We start from the raw sequence: 24,207 nt of genomic DNA, 5'->3' as shown, positions 1-24,207 counted from the left end.
TTTATATTATTTAACGAAAAAACAGTGGGAGGAAGAATTAAAAACTAATGAAAGGAAACCCTCTTATACTGTTGGTGGGAATGTGAATTGTTGCAGTCACTATGGAGAACACACACACACAAAATGGAATGTTACTCAGTACCCAAACTGTAGCCTTTAAAATACCAATTCCTACTGAAAGGAACCAAGGCTTCTTAGGGAAATGAGTCCAGGGCTGGGCCATTGTTTATTACAAAAAAACAAAGAAGCTATCAAAGACTGTTGGAATTCTACCAGAAGAACACAGGAGCCAACGCAAAAGTCACTCCCATTGACCAAAAATGTTTAACTGTGAGCATCCAAAGGAACAATAACTATAATAATAAGTTGAAACGCATCAAATATATTTTTAAAATCCTTCAGTTCATAATGATATCCTCTGGAAACCAAAGAAAGAAGCTTGATCACTTTTGGAGGTTCATAGGATACCAGTTCATTATGAAAATTAGGAAATGAAGGCAAAGAATCAACTACTTTACTTTTCTCTGAGTTGTGTTTAAGTGAGTCATCATGTGGTTGATGAAAGCTTACTTTTTAGCAAAAGTCCAGCTAGTAAATGGAGACAGAATACAGAACTAGAAGGGTTCTGCTCTTATAAGCTCTTATACAATAATGGTGTTAAACAGAGTTCAACAGTGGTTGCTGAAACCATTAGATGAAAGGATAATGGAAAACTTTGTTTTGGATGTATCAGACTGACTCCAGCCTGCGTCCATAGATCCATTTAACCACCACTGAAAGAAGTACAATCGGATTTTATAGACCTCCTAAGTACTAGTACCATCTATGATATAGGCTTGCCAGGAAATAGATTTCAACTTGAAAGTCATCCAGCTTGTATATTTAACTATTAGAGAGGAAATACAGCATATGTGTGTTAGATGACCTCATAAGGAAGATACCAACCAAATCATAAACGTGAGAAAGTCTATAGAAAAATAACTTGTTTTGTTTTACAAATAGATGTCATATGAGGAAAAAAGGTGGTGGTCTTAGTGCTGCAGGTGTCGGAGGTGTTGGCACTGGGGGTATAATTCAAAAACACTTAAAACAGTACATTGTAATATGTGTCTGGTTTGGATCTGAATTTAGATCTCACTTAGGTGTTATACCTAAAAGAACTTAGATGTTACAGTGATGCTGTGGTAATGTTTTTCAATTTTTAAATTTTGGAGTGAAGTGATATGTTTGATGGGGGAGGCTGGAAGATATATACATGAGCAAGAATGGTATAATACTGGTAACTTTTAAAGATAGGTGATAAGGGTTCATTAGATTTATTACTCTATGTATTTATAATATATATTTGTCTGAAATATCGATCAAACTCTGACCAAGACAGTGTTTTGTTCAACTTTTTGACCTCTGCTATCTGATAGGCATATAGTGATATTTTATGGTAAATCCTATTTTTGTTAGAATTTTTTTTTAATTTGTTGTTCCCCAATTTGTTCCTAATTGAGTATAAGGTTTTCTGTGCCAAGTAAATTAGGTAAAGTGTCCTCACCTGTCCAGTAAATTGCATATTTATGTGGACACATTGATGCCCTGGAAGTACAGATGAGCTCAAATAATACAAACTCAGAATGAATATTTGGGAATTTAAAACATGATGTAGTTTGTGTTTTAAGAAGAAAGGAACATGAGATAAGGACCTTTACATTATGATGCCATGTATTTTAAGAAGATGAAGATAGAATTAATGTGAAAGTTGGAGTTGATGGCTGAGTGCTGTGGAAACTAGTCCACTTCTTTTTCTGTTTGTACCTTTTTTGGTTGGCTTGTTGATCTACTGCTTGTTTTCTTGACACTTCTATTTACGTAATTTCCCTTTTATAGGCCAGTTCTTTCAAACTTATTTTAACAGTAATAAGAGAAAAATGATGAAATAGCACAGTATTCTCTAAAACCAGTATTTTCTGTAATCATTAGTGTTAAAACTTTGAAATAAAAACATGGTCAAAATGTTTTTTAAGTGGCTATCTGATTATATATTTGCTCTAAGACCACACTTATGTTTCTCTAGGTTGGCAAATAAACAAGATAAGGAAGGGGCTTTAGGAGAAGCTGATGTGATTGAATGTCTCTCTCTGGAAAAACTGGTCAATGAGCACAAATGCCTATGTCAAATAGTAAGTTTTGGGGGCTCTTTTTCCCTATGAATAATGTTCAGCATAACTTAGTTTTTATAAAGATGATAAGCAATTAAGGGGTAGGCAACTAGCAAAATAATTTGTTGTGTTTACAAAATTTTTTTTAACCTAGGAAATCCTATTCTCATTGTTCATTTGATATTACTTAGTATGGTGATATTTATTTTCTGTTTAGTTATTACTGTTTCTGTTTAGTTATTTCAAAAACTATAGATTTGTTTTTTGTTTAGGACATTGCTGACAGGATCTGTGAGCGATACAAACACATCATGCTATAAGTTTTGTAAAACAATGAAAGTATAAATACAAAATTTAAACTTAGGAGAAGTTTATAAAGAGTTTTGAAAATTATCAGCAGAGTTATGCAATCTTAAGACAGAGGGACAGAGGAGATTTATAATCATTTATTCTGGTTTCAGAAAATGATTGTTAGGCTGTCAATCTTAAAAGATGCTTATGCCATAAATTCCCTGGCATAAGGAAGTAAAACTTTATTCTGTTTTTAATAAGTAAGGGTATTTTTCTTCTATAGGATCAATTTTGTCTTTCAATGAGTTTGTTTATTTTTTTATTTATTTTTGTCTCTTTTTTTAGGGCCTCACCCACAGCATGTGGAGGTTCCAGGCTAGGGGTCGAATGTGGCCGGCTTATGCCACAACCACAGCAACACCAGATATGAGCCACATCTGCAACCTATACCACAGCTCCCAGCAATGCCAGATCCTTAACCAACTGATCGAGGCCAGGGATCGAATCTGCGTCCTCACGGATACTAGTCAGATTCATTTACGCTGAGCCACGATGGGAACTCCTGAGTTTGTTTACATTTAACTGGCACTGTCAGCTTCTTGTGTCATAACCGCTGTCATAGCTTACAGATATAATCCATAAAATGTTTCAGCTTCTGTGTATGTACTAATGTAGTAATCTTCCAGAGGTGTTTTGTAAGTTAAAGAAGCAGGTCTTCATATCATTCATTAATTTGGTGGGTTAATTTTGATTTGCCAGTAATTATACTTAATGGTTTAATGAGTAAATTTTTGTAGAGAAGTGTTAGTTTTAATCAAGTCAAGTAAATTGCTATTTTTCAGGAACCTTGTTCAGCAGTCTTGGGATATGGAAAGAAAATTGATAAGTCCATTAAAAAAGGCCTTTATTGGCTGCTACATATTATTGCAAGAGACTTTGATGCCTTAAATGAACGCATCCAAAAAGACACAACAGAACAACGTGCTCTTGAGGAACAAGAGAAACGAGAAAGGGCAGAACGAGTACGAAAATTACGCGAGGAAAGGTAAGTAGGTTAGTTCACAATGCATATGAAAAGTCAAAAACACCACATTTTTATGAATTTGTTTTTTAAGTTTTGTCTATATAGGTTCCTCTTTTTATATGAAGGAAGATACTAGGTTACATTTTGTTTATTTCTGTAGACCTGCACAAGTTTGGAGGATAGGGTTCTAATTTTCCTTGTGGTGTTACAGCAGTTAAATTTATTCCTCAGCTATTTATTATTTATCACAGTTTTAAGATTTTTATCTCATTTCCTATAAGTACCTTTAGCGCAGTGGATCTCAATCCACAGGGTGATTTTGCTTCTCAGAGGACATTTGGCTCTGGGAACATTTTTACTTGTCACAGCTGAGAAGAGTTGGAGTGCAGTTTATCTAGTGGGTAGAGACCAGAGATGCTGCTAAACATCCTGTGACGCAAGGGGTAGTCTCCCATAGCAAAGAGTATGTCACTAGACCGAGAAACCCTTTATTAGTCTCAGCAGAGATAGAAGGCAAGCTGTTAGTAGGTCAACCAGCTGGAGCAAAATCTGATCTTCAACCCTAGTTTTGTCTTAAAGTAGGCTAATTTGCACCATCATAGGTTTTTAAGACATATTTTAAAAATGGTTTTATACACATGTTGCCTGAAAGGAAAATTTTAGCAAACTCTGAATTTTAAAAAAATGATTACATGAATTCTATCACAGCATCATTAGTAATAATCTTGGAGTTCCTGTTGTGGCACAGCAGAAATGAATCCAACTGGTATCCCTGAGGGTGCAAGTTCGATCCGTGGCCTTGCTCAGTGGGTTGAGGATCTGGCATTGCCATGAGCTGTGGTGTAGGTCGCAGATGCAGCTCAAATCCCAAGTTGCTGTAGCTGTGTTGTAGGCTGGTGGCTATAGCTCCTGATTGAACCCCTAGCCTGGGACCCTCCATATGCTGTGGGTGTGGCTCTAAAAAGCAAAACAAGAAAAAAGAAAAGAATCATTGATAGTAATCTTAAGGCTAGAAGAACATACTCAGATTTGCTTAGATGTTGAATTTAGTACTTAATCCCAAGATTTCTCTTTCTTTCTGCACTGGTTTGTTAAATGGCAGGGGAGGGGAGAGACAAAAAGATTTCTAAGTGAGCTCCTGTAAGATCCAAAGTTGTCTTCCACCTACCTAAGTAGCATTGGCCTTCCATGTGCCTGAGCAGTTGCCGCCTGTAGGCAGTAACCCACTAACTACCCTGGTGATGTTTTTGCCAGGTGCTCTTTATACTGTCAAGGAAAACCTCCGATGGCTGGTATCTGTCATTTAATTCAGAGATAGGACTTACAGGAAAATATTTAGGAAGATGACTCTTCTATCCTCAGTGCTCAATAACATGAGCAGGTCAGTCTAGGTCTCTTCTGATACCAATGTGAGATTTTTAGTTCCTCTGAGAATGTTTGATTTATATTTTCATGATATAAAGCTCATTACAATAAATTGTTTTTATAAATATACCTTCTATGTATTAAAATATATGGTCTTACTTTTCTGAAGGCTCCTTTGCCTTTTCTCCATTTAGAACATAAGCAACAACAAGAACCAAGGAGTTCCCATTGTGGCACAGCGGAAACAAATCCGACTAAGAACCATGAGGTTGCGGGTTTGATTCCTGGCCTCGCTCAGTGGGTTAAGGATCTGGCGTTGCTGTGAGCTGTGGTGTAGGTCGCAGACGTGGCTTGGATCTGGCATTGCTATGGCTGTGGTATAGGCCAGTAGCTGTAGCTCTGATTCGACCCCTAGCCTGAGAACCTCCATATGCCATGGGTGCAGCCCTAAAAAAGCAAAAAAATAAAAATAAAAAATAAAAAAAGAACACAAAAATTGAGTTGGATAAAAGAAATCTAATTAACTTTTTTTTCAAGCTTTTACTTTTCCCATAAAAACATTCTAGATCATGTTATGGACGGCTTTTCTGGTACCCATTCCCCTTTCCTTCTTTTTCCCAGCCATGCTACCAGTGCTCTTAGTCCTCTCCTGTTGAACAGAGACTCTATAAGAAAAGTAAATTGGTATTTAGACAAGAATAATTAAAAAAAAACTTTACATTGTTAAATCCAATCTAATAGGCTTAGATATTTTTGAAAAAACAGTAAAACAAGCTATTATTTGTATCTGAAAACAGTATGTCAATGCCGGATACCTGAAATTGGTTACAAATAAATGAATAACATTAGTAACAGTGACTGTCCTATAAGTATGTTTGTTTACAGAATGCTTTCACAGATATTACTTTATCTGAAATAACTCTGTGAATTAGATATTTTTAATCTACATTTATGGGAAAGCTGAGTCTGAAAAATCCAGATACATGTCTAAGGTCACGGAGGTAGTAAATTGCAGATCTCCAAATCTTGGCTTCCTAGATTCGAATGAAAGGAAATATCTTTCCATCATAGAACTTAATTAATAAATGCCATAATCTAGTTGCGGATCCGTAATAGTCATGTTTCTGTCTTCAGCTGCTTTTTTAGTAACTCATTACTATCATTTATGGGACAACATTAACTGTAAGTTAAAGAGATATTAAAAGTCTCAATAGTAATTAATATAGAAGTACTTATTAAATGAGTGATATAAGGCAACTTATTTGTATAGCCTTTTCTACTAATGTAAAACAACAGTTGTTATCTAGTTTATATATGACATATCACCAGACACAGCTCAGATCTGGCATTGTTGTGGCTATGACATAGGCCACAACTGTAGCTCCAATTCCACCCCTGGCCTAGGAATTTCCATATGCTGCAGGTATGGCCTAAAAAGACCAAAAAAGAAAAAAAAGAAAAAAAAAGTCATAGGGAATGTCAATTTCATCAGCATTTCTTTCTTTTAAATTTCAAATGATTGGAGTTCCCTGGTGGTACAGCAGGTTAAGGATCTGGCATTGTCACTGCTGTGGTTTGGGTTGCTGCTGTATCTTGGGTTCAGTCCCTGGCACAGGAACTTCCTCATGCTGCAGACATGGCCACAAAGAAAAAAAAATTCAGATGATTAATTTCTACATGGGGATAGAGACCTATTACCTGCATAAGGATTTCAGGAAAACTCTCAGAATTCAAAGCCATGTCCATATGTTTAAATTACTGAATATAATAGCCTTAAACCTATTGCAAATGTTCTTAAAGTTGGTCCAACATTTCTCATAAAGAATTCCAAATTTTTTCCCTCAAACAATAGAGAACAAAGAGAGCAAGAGCAGGCTGAACACCATGGAACCAGTGGTCTGGCAGAGTTGGACCCAGAACCAATTATTGTTAATCCTTTCCAGCCAATAGCATCTGTAATCATTGAGGTATGGATGGTGGCAAATGTAATTTTTATATCTTGAGTTATAAAGTCGAAAGTTGAGAAAGAAGGCAGGGAGTTGGGAAAGGAGGCATGGAGGTAGAAGTATTTCACCAGAGGTTTATTATTTGTGAAAGAAATTAAGTGGGAGAGAAAGGTTAAAAGTTTGCTCTTTTTTCTTGCTTGTCAAATTTATCTTTTGATCTAATGTAAAAGGGAAGATGACTTCAGAATTAACTGAGAATGAAAATGAAGATTGCGGTGTTCCCATCGTGGCTCAGTGGTTAACAAATCTGACTAGGAACCACGAGGTTGCAGGTTCAATCCCTGGCCTTGCTCAGTGGGTCAAGGATCCGGCATTGCCGTGAGCTGTGATGTAGGTTGCAGACACAGCTCGGATCCCACATTGCTGTGGCTCTGACATAGGCCAGTGGCTACAGCTCCGATTCGACCCCTAGCCTGGGAACCTCCATATGCCGAGGGAGCGGCCCAAGAAATGGCAAAAAGACAAAAAAAAAATGAATATTGCATGTGGCAACTGTCATAGTTACTGTTTGATAAATCTTTTTTGTCACTTACTTCATATGATAGCAATATGTTTGCTCTTATTTACATTGTCTTTGTCCCTGTATTGCTGATACTACTCCTTTATAATTATTTTGATGCTTATGATGCATTAGAGTACATAAATCATTTTCTAGTTATTTTTTCTGGGGTACTTAATGTTTGAAACTAAAATAAATTATTTTGTATCTGAATATCATTTATTTCAATTTTCTGTGTTAGAAGTTTTACCAGAATTAATTTGTAGGTTTTAATCATGAAAAAGCTAAGGGGTTGTGTGTGTGTGTGTGTGTGTGTGTGTGTGTGTGTGTGTGTGTGTGTGTGTGTCTGTTGATATATCTGTGTCTTTGTTTTCATTTTCTGCTGGTGTCCAGAGTTTGCACTGGCCCTGCTTTAATCACCTTCAGCAGCCTTGCCTCCTCAGTGGCAGAGCTTCCTAAACCTCCTCTCCATTCTCAGAGCTTAATGTGGCAGCTGGCTTGCTGGAGCCGCCTGTATGTTCTCCATTCCTCTTCCCCTATCACTGCCTCCTTCCACACAGGTATTCTGCTGGAAAGGTGGATGGTTATTTCTTCCTTGGGGCTGCTGCTGAGGAGGGAGGCAGCTCCACAGGTAAGAAGATGATTGGATAGTTTTTGGTGTTTCTTTATTTTGTAATTGATTATATGAGATATTTCATCTTGTTTAGATTCCAGAAAGTTAATTGTATTTAATCTTTTTACTAACCTCAGTGAATGTATCTTAAGTTTGTTCTTTTCTTAGTAAAGCAGTTATAATAACTTGAACTATTGTTTTGTCTTCATCCTATTAAATACTGCGTTTTCAAATTTTATGTTCTTTAAAAATATTGGTAGAGGAAAAGGAAAAGAAATCAAGTTTGACTTTTCGCTTTGAAACATTGATTTACTCTATGTGTAATAAAACTCACCCAGTAAATACTGACCAATTATTTTATAGTACTATGGTTATAAATTACTTTGAAAGGCTTAGTGCTTCTACTAACATTGTATTTTTCACAATATAAAGAACAGTACTGCTATACAGCATGGAATATCTTATATTGAAGCCCCTGAATTAATAAGTCACATGGGGAAAGCACAATTATGCTTTTAATTTACAGTAATTAAGAAAATCACCAGTAAAGAAATGAAACAATCGGAGTTCCCGTTGTGGCATAGCAGAAATGAATCCAACTAGTATCCATGAGGATGTGGGTTTGACCCCTGGCCTTGCTCAGTGGGTCGGGAATCTGGCGTTGCCATGACCTGTGGTATAGGTCACAGCCACAGCTCGAATGTGGCATTGCTGTGGCTGTGGTGTAGGCTGGCAGCTGCAGCTCTCATTAGACCCCTAGCCTGGAAACTTCCATATACCACGGGTGTAGCCCTAAAAAGCAATAAATAAATAAATAAACAAACAAAAATAAAAAAGAAATGAAACAATTAGAAATAAATGATCCATGGTCTCCTTTTTCCTGAGAAAATTTTCTTTTTTTCCCATAAAATTTCTCCTTATATTATTACCTTACATTCATTCCTTTGATTATACCATAGATATTAAAAATGGTGAGGTATTGGTTCCAGAATAGATCGATGGAACAAATAGTAGCAAAGCAAATTATACCTAAGTATTTAATGTAAGATAAAAGTAACATTTCAGAGTTCTCGTTGTTCAGTGGGTTAAGAACTGACATAGTGTCAATGAAGATGTGGGTTTGATCCTCAGCCTTGCTCAGTGGATTAAGGATCCAGTGTTGCTGCAAACTGCGATGTAGGTCGCAGATGTGGCTTGGATCTGTCATGGCTGGGGCATGGACCTACAGCTGCGGCTCTGATTTGACCCCTAGTCTGGGAACTTCCATATGTTGCAGGTGTGGCCATAAAAAGAAAAAAAAAAAAGCTAACATTTCAAATCTGGGAGAAAAGGATATTAGAAAAACTGAACAATCATTTGGAAAAAAGTAAAATTATTGAAAACTGAATACCAAATTAAATTTCAAAAGACTTAATGTATATTGAAAGAAACCTTAAAGATATACAGAGTATAAATATTTGTATGTACTTAGAGGAGGAGAAACTTTCAAAGAAGAATAATCAAGCTGCAAATTATAGTGACAAAATGTAGATTTTATTATATTTAGCTTTTAAAGGGCTGTTCTACAAGTTTAAACATAAAAATTGTAAACAAATTCTAATAAAAAATATTTGAGACACATGAGATAAAAAAAAGAACCTTTAAAAATTACTGTGTTGGAGTTCCTGTCATGGCTCAGCGGTTATCGATCCCGACTAGTATCCATGAGGATGTGGGTTCAGTCCTTGGCCTTGCTCAGGTGGGTTAAGGATCCGGCATTGCCATGAAGCTGTGGTGTAGGTTGCAGACCTGGATTGTATCTCACTCATGTTGCTGTGGCTGTGGTGTAAGCCGGCAACTATAGCTCCGACCTGACCCCTAGCCTGGGACACTCCATATGCCACGGGTGTGGCCCTAAAAACATAAAAGACAAAAATAAATAAACAGTCTTGGTGTTGGTAATTTGTGTCTTCTCTCTTTAAAAAAAAAATTAAAAAAATAAAAAATTACTGTGTAAGTGAGACTCTATTAATAGGAAAATGGTTATTGGATTTTCATAGGTGGTTAAAGAAAAAATAAAAATGGCAATAAGGATGTTTAATAGATTATCTTTTAGTAATAAAAAATAACAAATCAAATTAAATAAGCACTGAGGTAAAAAAAATATTTATTAGTTTGGTGGAGATAGAAAAGATTGATAATGATGTCCAGCATTAAAACAGATACGGGGACTCCTGCAGGTGCAGCCCTAAAAAGACAAAAAAAAAATATATATATATATATATATATATGGGGGGGAGTACCCACTGTGATGCAATGGGATTGGCAGCCTCTCTGGAGTCCTGGGATGCAGGTTTGATCTCTGGCCCAGCACAGTGGGTTAAGGATCCGTTGTTGCTGCAGTTTAGGTCACAACTCCAGCTCAGATCTGATCTCTGGCCTGGGAACTCCATAAACCACTGGGGAAATAGCACTTTCTCAATCCTTTGACTATGGTGTTATTTAACTTTAGTTTTTCTGGAGGGAAGGTTGTGATGTCACATTTTAAAACGTGCTTACCTATTGATCCAACAGCTTAACTGTTAGGAATTTATTCTAAAGAGGCAATTCAGTAATTATATTTCTTTTAATAGTAAAAAATTGAAAATCACTTCTTTGTCCATTGGTTAAGAATTGGTGAAATAAGTTATGATAGAACCATTCAAAATAATAATGTAGTTGATGAAAGTAGTAATAGCTAACACACATAGCATTATATAATACTTTCATAGCTACCACTTTATTATGTATGTGTCAGGCACTATTCTAAGCACTTCATATATTGATTGACAAAGAAAGAAATGTGTATTCTTAAATTAAAACTTCAATTTTTTAATAACCTATATGGGAAAAGAATCTGAGAAAGAATAGATATATGCATATGTATAACTATTTCACTTTTTGTGTATGCCTGAAACTAACACAACATTGTACATCAACTATTCTCCAATAAAATTTTTTAAGAAAAGAAAGTAAAATAAAACTTCAATTCTTTTTTTGTTTAAAACATATACATATACATAGATATATATCGAGAGAGTCAGTCAATCACATTTATGTATGGTTGTGGCTGGTATATGTCTGTATGTGTGTGGAGCAGGCAAAGAAAAGCACCCCTTAGTGACTATACTTCAAATGGTGGTCATCTCTAGATTATGGAATTACCACTTACATTTGTTTTCTTTCTTTATGGAGTCTTTGTGTTCTGAATGTTTGGCAATTAGTTTGTTTTAATGTTATATTCAACAGATAATTTTTAGTAGAAATATCACAGTGCCCTGAAGTTACAGAATGCTCTTGGATTATTTGAATTCTTCCTTAAAACTCTCTTAGATACAATTGTTACACTAAAAATGATATATTTCATTTTTGGTAGAATGAAAAAAAACTTGAAAAAGAGAAAAAGAGGCAAAATATGGAGAAAGACAGTGATGGCTCCCTCCTGAAACATGAAATGGAGCATGAGGAAATAGAGACACAGAGCCAGATCAGCGACAGCAGCCAAAAAAATGATGAATTTGGAATAGTAGAAAATTATAAGGAGGCATTAACACACCAGTTGGAAAATGAAGATGAGACAGACCACCGATCATCAGAACCAGGTGATAAATTTAGCTATTAAAATATATATATGTATATATGGTTATTTTATATTTGTTTCATTTATTTTTGTTTTATATATAACAAATATATGTATATATAACTTAAAAGTACTTTTTTCACTTGTTATTTTCAGAGAAAAAATGTTCTTTAAGATTTTTTTCATCTCCAAATGCAATGTCATATTTCTTGTGGATTTTAATCATTAGTTTGCTAACTTAGTTTTTATTCACGATGCCTTAAAATCCAATCCTTTATAACTTAAAAGAATTTCAGCATAATATTTGGTTTTTAATTATATTTTCATAAATTTGGAATATCGCATAGCCCCAGGAGTCCTTGGAATGTATTTAAAACGTTTAAAGTTTTTGAAGGGTTTGTTTTGTTTTGTTTTTCTTAATCTTCATAATGTTACAGTCAGCATCATTTCCTTTTTTTACTTGTTATTTCCATAGGATATAGACATAATCAGTTGAGCATTTTTAAGGTTTTATCGAATAGTCATTTTCCTCTTATTTTAATATTGTATAAAATCTTTGATTCATAATTGCTTTTCTTTTTCTAAGTTGTTATGTGATTTAACAGGAAGTTCATGTCTTTTAGTGTTATAGAGAGATAGCCTTTGTTTGGACTAGACAACCTACAGTAGCATCCTGACTTTCTCACCTACTAGATATGTTACATGATATAACATTCTTCACTCCTAATTTCCTCATGTCTAAAATGGGCTTAAATGTCATCTTTTTTCATTAGGCTTTTAGGTTTACTTATCATAAAAATGACCCTACAATGTTCTAAGCCCAGGGCCTGATACACAGGAGATATGCAATAATCATTTCTTCCTTGCCATTTGTACTTAAAAGTGTGGTTCCATGATACGTAAGAATTACACAATATCTAAGAGTTTATGAAAATAAGATATCAGTCTCTGAGGTGCAGATTAGTTAACATGGATATTTTACTGTATAAAAATTATTAGGTTTGAAAGTTAAATACTTTTTGTAATTTGGAAAGTTGGAGTAGCCACATTTGTACCTATATAGCTCTGTCAACAGAATAAAACAAAAAATAGACTGAAAGTGGTCTCTAAATATATTGGAATTAATACATTGTTAAAGAAAAAATGATTTGGCAAATGATTTGAAAATATTGCATAGGAAGATGTAAAATAGTCAATTATAGGAGTTCCCGTCGTGGCGCAGTGCCTAACGAATCTGACTGGGAACCATGAGGTTGCGGGTTCAATCCCTGCCCTTGCTCAGTGGGTTAAGGATCCAGTGTTGCCGTGAGCTGTGGTGTGGATTGCAGACATGCCTCGGATCCCGCATTGCTGTGGCTCTGGCGTAGGCCAGTGGCTACAGCTCTGATTCGATCCCTAGCCTGGGAAACTCCATGTGCCATGGGAGCGGCTCAAGAAAAGGCAAAAAAAAAAAAAGATAGTCAATTATATAACTATAATATAATGATAATTATTATAATTAATGTTATATGTAATACTTTAGAGCATGGTTTCAGATGCCTTTTATTATTTAACACAGCACTGTGCTGTTTAACCTAGCAATCCTGAGATATATTATTCTCATTATATAGACTAGGAAACCAGGGACTTGGAGGAGATGAGTAATTTAAGATCATACTTCTCATCTGTGGCTGTACTGAGACACACTCCTCTCAACTTGAGATCATCTGGTCCATATCCCATGATCTGCCATGACCCTGTGCCACTGCCCATCCTAAAGTATCATATGGTTCTTTCCTTTCTCCCAGCTATAAAGCTTACAGCTTTAATTGTAAAAAGATTTCTGTTTCTATTTAGGGTAAAATGTCTCAAATGACAGTCATTTATTTAGAAAAATAATGTTTCTAAATATGCTTGTATTATTCATTGCTTTCTAGGTTTCGTAGATGTTGAGTATTTTTCCTTTTTTTTTTTTTTTTTTTTGCTTTATAGGGCCGCATGTGTGGCATATGGAAATTCCTAAGCTAGGGATCAAATTGGAACTGCAGCCACTGGCCTACGCACAGCCACAGCAACAGAGGATCCAAGCCACGTCTGTGACCTACACCATAACACCACAGGTCATGGCAACACTGGATACTTAACCAACTGAGCAAGGCCAGGGATCAAACCCACATCCTCATGGTTGCTAATCGGGTTCATTCCTCCTGGGCCAATAATTATGTAACAGATAATTCCCATTTTAGAAAATGTATACATATAAATTTAGCAGTTTAGTATTGTCAATTACAATATTTCAGTGACTTTGATGTTTGGTTATTTAATCATAATGTCACCCTGGTTTACACTGTTAAAGGTTACACATTAGCATCTATGCACTTAAAATGTTCATGTGTGTTTAGTGAGAATCTGTAAATAGTTATTTTTAGAAAGATCACAAATTCAGTTTTGTAAGGTCTAATAATGTGAGTTTGGTTTTCAGGCATATCTTGTTGGGGGTTAATGGTTAATGTGTTTGGATTTGATTGGGATCTTTCTTTACATTTCAAAAGATTATTTTTGGACTTAGAATTATTCTATATATCCTACTGAGAAATCAACACTTCTCCTTACCCACCCTCCCAGGCCATTCTGAGTTTCAAGGAAATCCCTGCAATTAGATAATTCTGCTTACTTATTATGGAATAATACCATTTACTTGTATTTGGAAATATAGACTTTTTTGGTATTCTGAATCACCTTTCATAGAACTTAAAATTTTTTTTTTGCCATTTGTATCATATTCATTAATCATTCATTCAATAAGCAATCACTTAAATTAATTCTTAGAAAAAGCAAGTTCATATTTCATTATTGGTAACAATTTTTAAGTTGAATTAAAGATATATTCCTATGGTAATAATAACAATATTCTAATTTTTATTTTTTTATTATAGAGTAACTTTTTCCCAAAAGCATAAAGGTTCATGTTTATATCCTTATAGATAACAGTAAAAAGAAAACTAAGAAACTCAGAATGAAAAGGAGTCACCGTGTAGAACCTGTTAATACAGATGACTCTGCTCCTAAGAGTCCAACACCACCCCCACCTCCTCCTCCTGGTGAGTAGACTGATATTGATACTAAATTTAGAAATACTGCTTTAAACAAGAAGAACAAGAAAGAAATCATGTAGCTTTTACTCAGTATATTCATTATCTTGTGAATTTGTGAAAAAAATAGAATTCTTTTCTCCTTTTACTTTGTTCAGAATTTATCAACATAAACATTTACTACTTTTTTTAATCAGAAAAAAATGTTATAGGAAAATAAGCAAAAATTAATAAGAAAAATTTACCAAACACTTCCTATAGTGGATTCAAGTCCTATTTGAAATATCAATACTGAAATTGCTAAAAGGAATTTAAATTTCATGAATGGATAGCTAATATGAGCATTTAAAAAATTGGATCTTTAGTCCTAAAAATGAACATTTGAAAGCAAGATGTGTAAATATTTCCATTATATTTCCAACATATGTACTGACTTTCTTAGCTATTATGAGGATTAAGTGGAATATTGCATATAAAGCACTGGGCCATACTAACTTCACAGTAATTATTGAGTAATTTTTCAGCACTAGGCATAATACCTCACATGCTCAATAAATATCTAAGCGTTTATTAGTTTATAGTGTCTTTTTAGGCTTGCTAGAAGTCTTTAGATGGTAACATTTCCCTTTGAGGATTATTTTAAGACTCATTGGTAGTACTCCATTGAGTGAGTATACATTTATTAGCCTTTGCTAGAGGTTAAAATAGTGGCATGAGGGTATTTATGATGGTGGTGTAGATGCTTGTATTTTTATACTAAAAGTAAATAAAATGTAAAGCACATTTTACCAACCTGTAATTAGAGTTTTAAATAGCCATTTAAAATGGGTTTGTGGTTATTTAGTACTGTGTCATTCAGTATATGAATTGACATTGAAATTATATATATACATTCCTGTAGAGAGAAGGATCCTCTCAGCAGACTTGAAGATGTGTTCTTTAACAGTGTTTTTAAATGTCTTTCTTTTTCTTTAGTTGGCTGGGGAACCCCCAAAGTCACTAGACTTCCAAAACTTGAGCCTCTTGGTGAAACACGTCATAATGGTAATGCAGAAGGATCAGTTTTCAAATATCTGTACATTCACATTCACTGTATATATCACATTCACTTTTCTTTACCTCATTACTTCAACAAAATTTTACTTTTGGAAGCCTTTCAAATCCACAGCCATTCCTTTTTCATTATGCTTTGTTTTTTTTTTATTTATTTAAGTGCCCTTTGCCTCTATGTAATTTGATTTGATGTTTACCTTAGAATATAGAGGTAAAGATAATCATAGCGTGCGTTTTATTCATTATATTATTAATGTAAATCGTTATGAAAAAGGAAAAGATTTTAAAGCAACTTAAATATAAGACATTACGGTTATAGTATTAAAAAACTTCATTGTCCTGTATATTCTTGATATACTCAATGATAATTCCATATAATTGTTCTTTCTCTACTTGTAATCACACTCAGCTGCTGAATATTAAAATGAAGTAAAAAGTAACATAGTTTGTAAAATCACAGACCAAATCAATAAACCAAATAAAGTTCAACTCAACAGAAAGTCTAAAGCCTTCATTGACTCAAGAAAACCCCCTTTTTTGGATGATATTAACATAAGGTTTAGTACAGCCAGTGTGGGTATGGAGGAACTCCAACTGGAAAATTACAGAAAGGACAGTTGAAAGTAGAGAACTCCCTTATACGATGGGCAGAAGATTTGGTCTTAGACCATCAGCTCAGATTCTTTTAATGAAATATTGCTAGAATACAAAAGGATAATTATATATTTATATCTATTTATCTATATAGTGTCTTGGTAAATTTCTTCATCAAGAACATCCAAGTTCCTTTTTGATGGCTCTGTTTATGTAATCTAAGACTTAGTTTCCTAAGAAAACCTATTTACTGAGGGAAAAAAATTAGAATTTAATCTTCATAAAAGTGTTGTTATATAATTTAAAATTATATCAAACTATATTTTTATTCAAATACTGTATAAATTTAAATGTGCTCTTTGCTTTCTTTTTATGAAAAATTTGTCAATAATGAAATATTTCTTCATATTCATTAGTGAAAATTAAAATTTTTTTTCACTTCTAAAGACTGAAAGTTTGTCCTTAGACTATGTCAGAATTACAGTGAAATATATCTGTTTGGTTGCTGATGTTACATTATGATATTTCTATTGACTATAGTAGGTTCTTTTATTATACTCTAAAATTGTATTAGAATATATTATCAGTTTAAATATTCACTGTTATTAAAAACAATTAGGTAATTATATATACACACACATACACACACATTAGGAGAAATTTCTCATGTAACATGTATTATTTTTTCTCTTACTGAATTAGGCAACCAACAAACAACTATGTTGTATTTGATACTACCTAAAACATTAGTAATGCCAAGATGAATAAGATATAAATTCTACTTTGGGGAACCTAGTCTAATAAAAAAGACAATACTTCAGCTTACTAGAGTCTAAATGACAGTTCACAATATATGGCAATAAGTTCTCTTGTGTAAAATTGGAGTACTGTGCTCAAACCACCTAGACAGTGAAAGTGGTATTAGGACTGGGTCTTTGAAGAATGAGAAGAATCAGTAAGCAGAAGAAACAGAGTATTCAGAGGTGGAAAGGTAGGAGGACATTGCTTATTTGGAAAGTTGAATGAAGTTACTTGTGACTAGACCTTAGGTTCATGTGGGTAGAGTGGGTAAGAAAGAGGAAATTTAAAGTTATAGTGAGTGTTAAAACTGAATTATGGCTTATAACCAGATTACTTACGGCCTCGCATATATGTTAAGATGTCTGGACTTGATATGATTTTATGAGAGACACTGCATTTTTAGCAGAGAAATAGTATCACTAGATTCTTTTTGTTGAGGAAAATAATTTTTGTCACAGTGTAAAGTTCAGACTAGATCGTGGTTGCACCTGAGGTAAGGATCCCAGTTAGACACTGTTGCAGTAATCAAAATGAGAAATGAGGAAAAGGAGTTGGAATGGAGGATAAGAAATGTACACAGAATATTTCAATAATTATAAGTACTATTTGATGAATGTATGTGTTGGCTGAAAGGAGAGAAGAACAGAGGAATATTTGGCTCAAGTGGGTTGAAGAGGAAGGAAATTTGCTTCAGAGTGTCTGTAGTTTTATCTATTTGGAAATGTCTGTAGGCCAGTACAAGTGAGATTCTGGAGCTCTGGAGAGAAGGGACCCAGGTAGGTGGGAAGGTATGTAAGTAGTGTTTCCCAGTTGTCATCACACAGTAGGAATCCTTTGCCCCTAACAGATACTCTGTAATTGTTTACTCAATGAATGCAGTTGAGGGAATGATAGTTTCCTGTTTCCGAGGGAAATTATGTGAAATTAGGAGGAAATAAGTAACGGTAGCATCTAAGGAGAACATTATAGTTAAAGGCAAATGAAAAAGAGGTTGAAAATGGGGTAAGATGGTTGTTATTCATTGTTTGCTTTTGTTTGGTTTTGCCTTGCTTTCCTGTGTTTGTTAAGTTAGAACTCCTAAGAAAGAACAACAATAAATTAGCTAAGTTTAAGACCACCATTACCCTAATATCAGTTAAATGTTTTTATTATTTTTTCTATAAATCTTAAGTCAAAGTACACCTAATCTGGGTTTAAAAAATGTGTGCACACGGAGCACTGTAAACCAGCTACAATGGAAAAAAAAAATCATTTTAAAAAATGTATTATCAACTAACTCTGTTTTCACTAATAGGGAAGAAAGCCAGTATAATAAAATTAATTTTTTTTATTTTATGATTTTTTCCATTATAGTTGATTTGCAGTGTTCTGTCAATTTCTACTGTACATCAAAGTGACCCAGTCATACATATATATATATATATTCTTTTTCTCATATTATCCTCATCATGTTCTATCACAAGTGACTGGATAAAGTTCCCTGTGCTATACAGCAGGATCTCATTGCTTATCTAATAATGAAATTAAATTTTTAATTAAAAAGATTAGTTTTTAAGGTTTATCATGAGATTTTCACCTGGAGATACTGATAGTTGGCAGTTCTATAACTGCATCTTCTTCTTTTCCCTAACATTGTACACATTTCTTTGCTTGTGGTTGATGGCAAGTAGACAAGAGATACATGATGAACAAAGGTAAATAATTAAAAGTTGACTGCATTGGGGTTTGGCACTTAAAATTTACAGGAATGTAAAACAATTTGTTATAGTCAAATTGGGAATTTTTTTTTTTTTTTTCTTTTTAGGGCCACAGGTGCGGCATACGGGAGTTCCCAGGCTAGGGGTCAAATTGGAGCTATAGCTGCTGGCCTATACCACAGCCACAGCAACATGGGATCTGAGCTGCGTCTGCAACCTACATCACATTCACCGCAGTGCCAGATCCTTAACCCCAGATCCTTAACCGAGCAAGGCCAGGGATCAAACCGCATCCTTCATTACCAATGAGCCATGACGGGAACTCCCAAATTAGGAATGTTTAAGGCAGATTTTTATTTGTTGTTTGACTGTAGACATTACCTTGATGGCAATTTGATTTTACTTTTCTAATGGGTTTTATTTTCCATAAACCTCTCTCTGTCTAACAGGTAAGGCAGATACATTCAGAGAAGGACTTAAAAAGTAAATCTGTATTCTCTCTCAGTCCATACTTCAACATGTTATGTGTTGTACAGTTTCAAAAATAAATCAAAGAATCTGTTAGCCAAAAATACCGAGTGCACAAGCTAAAGAATATTTTCAAATCTTAAAATATAAATGAAGATAAAAATCTTTTATATTAAAAAGTTTGAAGCCCTCTATAAAAATGGGTATTATCAGTTAATTTGGTCATATAAGTTGGGTACTATGGTCAACTTATATCCAGTACAGTTAAGGCAATAAGAAACCTACTTTGTTTTCCGGCAAAGAATTAATACCAAATCACTTGCAAAAATACAACTTCTTGGGAGGGAAAAGGAATAATTTCTTGCCATGTGTATGTGATTTATTTTTTTAGGAGGGTGCTTTTTTTTCTTTTTTGGCCACTCCAAAGCATATGGAAGTTCATGTGCCACAGCTGCAGCAACGCTGAATCTGTAACCCACTGTGCCAGGCTGGGGATAGAACTCACACCTCCACAGAGACAAGCTGAATCATTAACCCACTGCACCACAGTGAGAACTCCTAGGAGGGTATTTTTAAATTTCAGAAGTAAAACATAATAAAAACTATATTCATTCAGCTTAATTGTGAGTTCTGTTATGTGTTAAAATTCACATTAATTTTAAATCAAGAAATTAGAAAAAGCATACTTTAAATTTATCAAGATAATTGTTATAATTTTAATTATGGCAATAATAATAACTATATATACTATATGCCTGGCATATTACTAAGCACTTTAGCAGCGTTATCTCATTTTAATTCTAATAGCCTTGTAAGATGGGCAGTAATACCCCATTTTTTGCATGAGGAACCTACACCCCAAGGTCATGTAGCTATAAGTGGCAGAATCAGGATTTGAACTTATATCTGTCCAGCTTTGAAATCCACACCTTTATTTCATCATATTATACTATTACATTAAAATTTATTGGAGTATCATTATAGTTGCTTTAAATTTATAGTTCCTTGAAAAATAATTTTCTCTTAATACCTTTTCTTTAAAGAGGCAAATGTATTCTTCTTAGCCGTGCCTGCAGCATGTGGAAGTTACCAGGCCAGGAACTGAACATGCACCACAGCAGCAACCCAAGCTGCTTCAGTGACAATGCTGGATCCAAACCGATGTTTAAAATATTTGAAATAGAGGGTATGTGAGGTTGATACAACTCATTACTGATGGTGTTAGCCTTGGTCATTTGGGTAAGGTCGTATTTGCCACATTGTAAAATGTTACTGTTTTTCCCTCTTTGTAATTAACAAATATCTTAGAAGTAAAACTTTGAGATTATGCAGATATTCTGTTCCCCACAAACTTTAGACTACTAGTTTTATCATCCGTCATTCGATAGTGTCTGCAAAAATTATTATTGTGGTGTTAGCCTTATGATAGTTTTCTATTTCTCTCTCTTTCATTGGAATTTATTCAATTTCATATTTTTTTCTTCCAGTTTTATTGAGATTTAATTGACCTGCATCACTGTGTAAGTTTAAGGTGTACAGCATAATGATGTGATTTACATACGTCATGAAATGATTCCCAAAATAAGCTTGGTGAACATATATCATCCCATGAAGAAAAAAAAAATAAAAGAAAAAGAAAAAAAATTTCCTTGTGATCATTTTGCAACTGGATAGTGACATTTATTTTGTAACTTGGTATTCATACCTCTTAATTTCCCTCACCTGTTTCACTCATCCCTCACACCCCACTACTGCACCCTCCACTGCCCTCCCCTACCCAGCAACCACATTTGTTCTCTGTATCCATGACTCTCTTTCTTTCCCTCCCTTTCTTCCTCCCTTTCTTTTCTTTCTTTCTTTTCTTCTTTTCTCAAGGCTGCACTTGTGGCATATGGAAGTTCCCAGGCTAGGGGTCAAAAGAGAGCTGGAGCTGCAGCCTATGCCACAGCCACAGCAGCATTGGATCTAAGATTTATCTGCTGCTTATACCACAGCTCCCAGCAATGCTGGATCCTTAACCCACTGAATGAAGCCAAGGATCAAATCTACATCCTCACAGACACTATTTGTGTTCTTAACCCACTGAGCCTCAATGGGAACTCCTATGATTCTGTTTCTGTTTTGTTATGTTTGTTCATTTGTTTTTTAGATTCCACATATAGGTGAAACCATATGATGTTTGTCTTTCTCTGTCTGACTTATTTCACAGTGTAATACCCTCTAGGTCCATTCATGTGTTGAAAATGGCAAAAGTTCCTTCTTTTTTATGGCTCAGTGATATTCTTCTGTGTGTGTGTGTGTGTGTGTACATGTGCGCGCGCACACATGCTCTGTTTGTCTATTGATGAGCACTTAGGTTGCTTCTTGGCTATTGTGAATAATTCTGTAACGAGTATCAGAGTGCATGCATCTTTTCAAATTAGTGTTTTTGTTTTCTTTGGAAAAATACTGAGGTCAAATTGTAGATTGTATGGTAGTTCTATTTTTAATTTTTTGAGGAACTCCATACTGTTTTTCATAGTGGCTGCTATGTAGTTTACATTCCCACTAACAGTGCACCCTTTTCTTCACATCCTTTCTAACACTTGTTATTTGTTGTCTTTTTGATAATAACCATTCTGATAGGTGTGAATGTGATTTTGATTTACATTTCCCTGATGATTAGTGATGTTGAGCATTTTTCTTATATCTTTTGGCCATCTGTCTGTCTTCTTTGGAATAATGTCTATTCAGATTCTCAAGAACAATTTTTAATTGGGTTGTTTGGTATTTTTGATGTTGAATTTTAGGAGTTCTTTGTGTATTTTAGATGTTAACCCTTTATTGGATATACCATTTGCAAATATCTTCTCCTATTCAATAGACTTTTGTTGATAAGTTTCCTTGCCATGCAAAACTTTTTAGTTTAATGTAATCTCTTTTGTTTATTTTTTCTTTTGTTTCCTTTGGCTGAGGAGACATATCCAAAAAATATTAAGACTGATGTCAGAGTGTTATTGCCTATATTTTCTTCTAGGCATTTTATAGTTTCAGGTTTTACATTTAAGTCTTCAGTCATTTAAAATTGACTTTTGTATATGGTATAAGAAGGTAGTCCAGGAGTTCCCATCATGGCACAGCAGTTAACAAAACCAACTAGTATCCATGAGGATGCAGGTTCGATCTCTGGCCTTGTTCACTGGGTTAAGGATCTGGCGTTGCCATGAGCTGTGGCGTAGGTCACAGACGTGGCTCAGATCTGGTGTTGCTGTGGCTGTGGTGTAGACCAGCAGCTACAGCTCTGATTAGGCCCCTTGCCTGGGAACCTCCACATGCCATGGATGTGGCCCTAAAAAGCCAAAAATATAAATAAAAAATTAAAAAATAAATAAATAAAAAGAAGGTAATCCAATTTGCTTCTTTTTCATGTTATTCTGCAATTTTCCCAGGACTGTTTACTGAAGAGGCTGTCTTTTCTCCATTGTATATGCCTGCCTCCTTTGTCATAGACTTTTTTAGTGGCAGCCCTAGAGTTTTTAGTATACATTTACAATTAATCCAAATCCACTTTTAAATAACACAATTTATGGATAAAAATAATTAACACAATTTTATGCAATTTAACGGGTAGCATAAGAGCAGATAATAACCAAATAATCCTAAATCATTCCTTCTGTCCCTTGTTTCATTGCTACCATCCATCTCATTCATATATAAACATACATAAGCTTATGTGTAAATATATGTACATATATGAGGTATACCCATAAGCGTATGTAATCAAATCATTGTTGGTATTAATATTTGAGCAACCTGTTATCTGATAGATTAAGTTTTCATTTTACCTTTATATATTTCTTCTTTGATTTTTTTTTTAAACGTAGAGCTGAGTGTCTGATGTATATAATTTTCCTTCTCTCAGAAGAAATTGTTACCATTTCTTGCAAGGCAAGTCTGCTGGCAACAAATTCCTTCAATTTTTGTTTGAGTTTTTTTCTTTCGAGAGATAATTTTATTTTGTAGAGTACAGAATTCTAGGTTGGTGGGGTTTTGTTTTCGTTTTTTCTCTGAAAACCGTAAATATTTCACTCTGCTTTCTTCTTGCTTACATGGTTTCTGAGCAGAAGTTGAGTGTAATTCTTACCTTTGTCCCTCTACTTTAAAATGTTTTTTTGATTTTCCTATAATTTGAATATGATATACCTAGACATAGTTTGGGGGGCATTTGTCCTACGCAGTGTTCTCTGAGTTTCTTGGATCTGTGGGTTGGTGTTTGATATTAATTTGGGAAAATTTTCAGTCACTGTTGCTTCAAATATTGTTTATGTTCCTTTCTCTCTTCTTCTGGTATTACCATTACACCTTTGTTACACCCTTTATATTGGCACTGTTCTTGGATGTTCTCTTTTTTGTTTGTTTTCAGTTTTTATTCTTTTCCCTTTTCAGTCTTCAGGGATTGTATTGATATATCCTCTGTCTTGGAGGTTCTTTTCTCAGCTGTGTCCAGTGTACTAATAAATACATCAAACACATTCTTCTTTTCTTTTCCAGTGTTTTTTCTCTCTAGCATTTCTTTTTGGTTCTTTCATGGGATTTCCATCTCTCTGCTTACATTTGCCCATCTGTTCTTGTATGCTGTCTCCTTTATCCATTAAAGCCCTTAGCTTATTAATCATTGCTATTTTAAATTCCTGACATGATAATGTCATTATTCCTGCCATGTCTTGTTCTGATGCTTGTTCTGTCTCTTCAAATTGTACTTTTTGCCTTTTGGAATTTTTTTCTTGATAGTCTAGCATGATGTACTAGGAACTGTTGAAAATAGACCTTTAGTAATACCATCGTGTCGTGTGGTAGCAGGGGAAGCATTCTCTATTCCTGTGATTAGGTCTCAAGATGTTTAGTGAGCCCTTGCCTCTGGACTATTAACTTCATGAGAGTTCTCAAGTTTTTTTCTCCTCCATTAGATGGGACAGAATGGCTAGAGCCAGCTGGAAT

At 34.5% G+C, this 24,207-nt stretch overlaps 1 protein-coding gene across 3 annotated transcripts in view; it reads left to right on the top strand.

The window, feature by feature from the left end:
• Positions 1 to 24,207, top strand: part of ARL13B (ADP ribosylation factor like GTPase 13B) — a 76,807-nt gene that overhangs the window by 49,796 nt on the left and 2,804 nt on the right. For 2 of the 3 annotated variants that reach the window (XM_047794296.1, XM_047794280.1), the window contains 6 exons: positions 2,066 to 2,171; positions 3,284 to 3,486; positions 6,683 to 6,797; positions 11,343 to 11,568; positions 14,510 to 14,626; positions 15,593 to 15,661. In XM_047794296.1, coding sequence (XP_047650252.1) covers positions 2,066 to 2,171; positions 3,284 to 3,486; positions 6,683 to 6,797; positions 11,343 to 11,568; positions 14,510 to 14,626; positions 15,593 to 15,661 — 836 coding nt within the window. The remainder of the gene's footprint in view (positions 1 to 2,065; positions 2,172 to 3,283; positions 3,487 to 6,682; positions 6,798 to 11,342; positions 11,569 to 14,509; positions 14,627 to 15,592; positions 15,662 to 24,207) is intronic. The other variant, XM_047794289.1, reaches the window with a different exon arrangement.

The sequence above is a fragment of the Phacochoerus africanus genome, chromosome 1, assembly GCF_016906955.1.
Source record: "Phacochoerus africanus isolate WHEZ1 chromosome 1, ROS_Pafr_v1, whole genome shotgun sequence".
Taxonomy (NCBI): Eukaryota; Metazoa; Chordata; class Mammalia; order Artiodactyla; family Suidae; genus Phacochoerus; species Phacochoerus africanus.
This window is presented reverse-complemented; position numbering and strand designations above follow the sequence as displayed.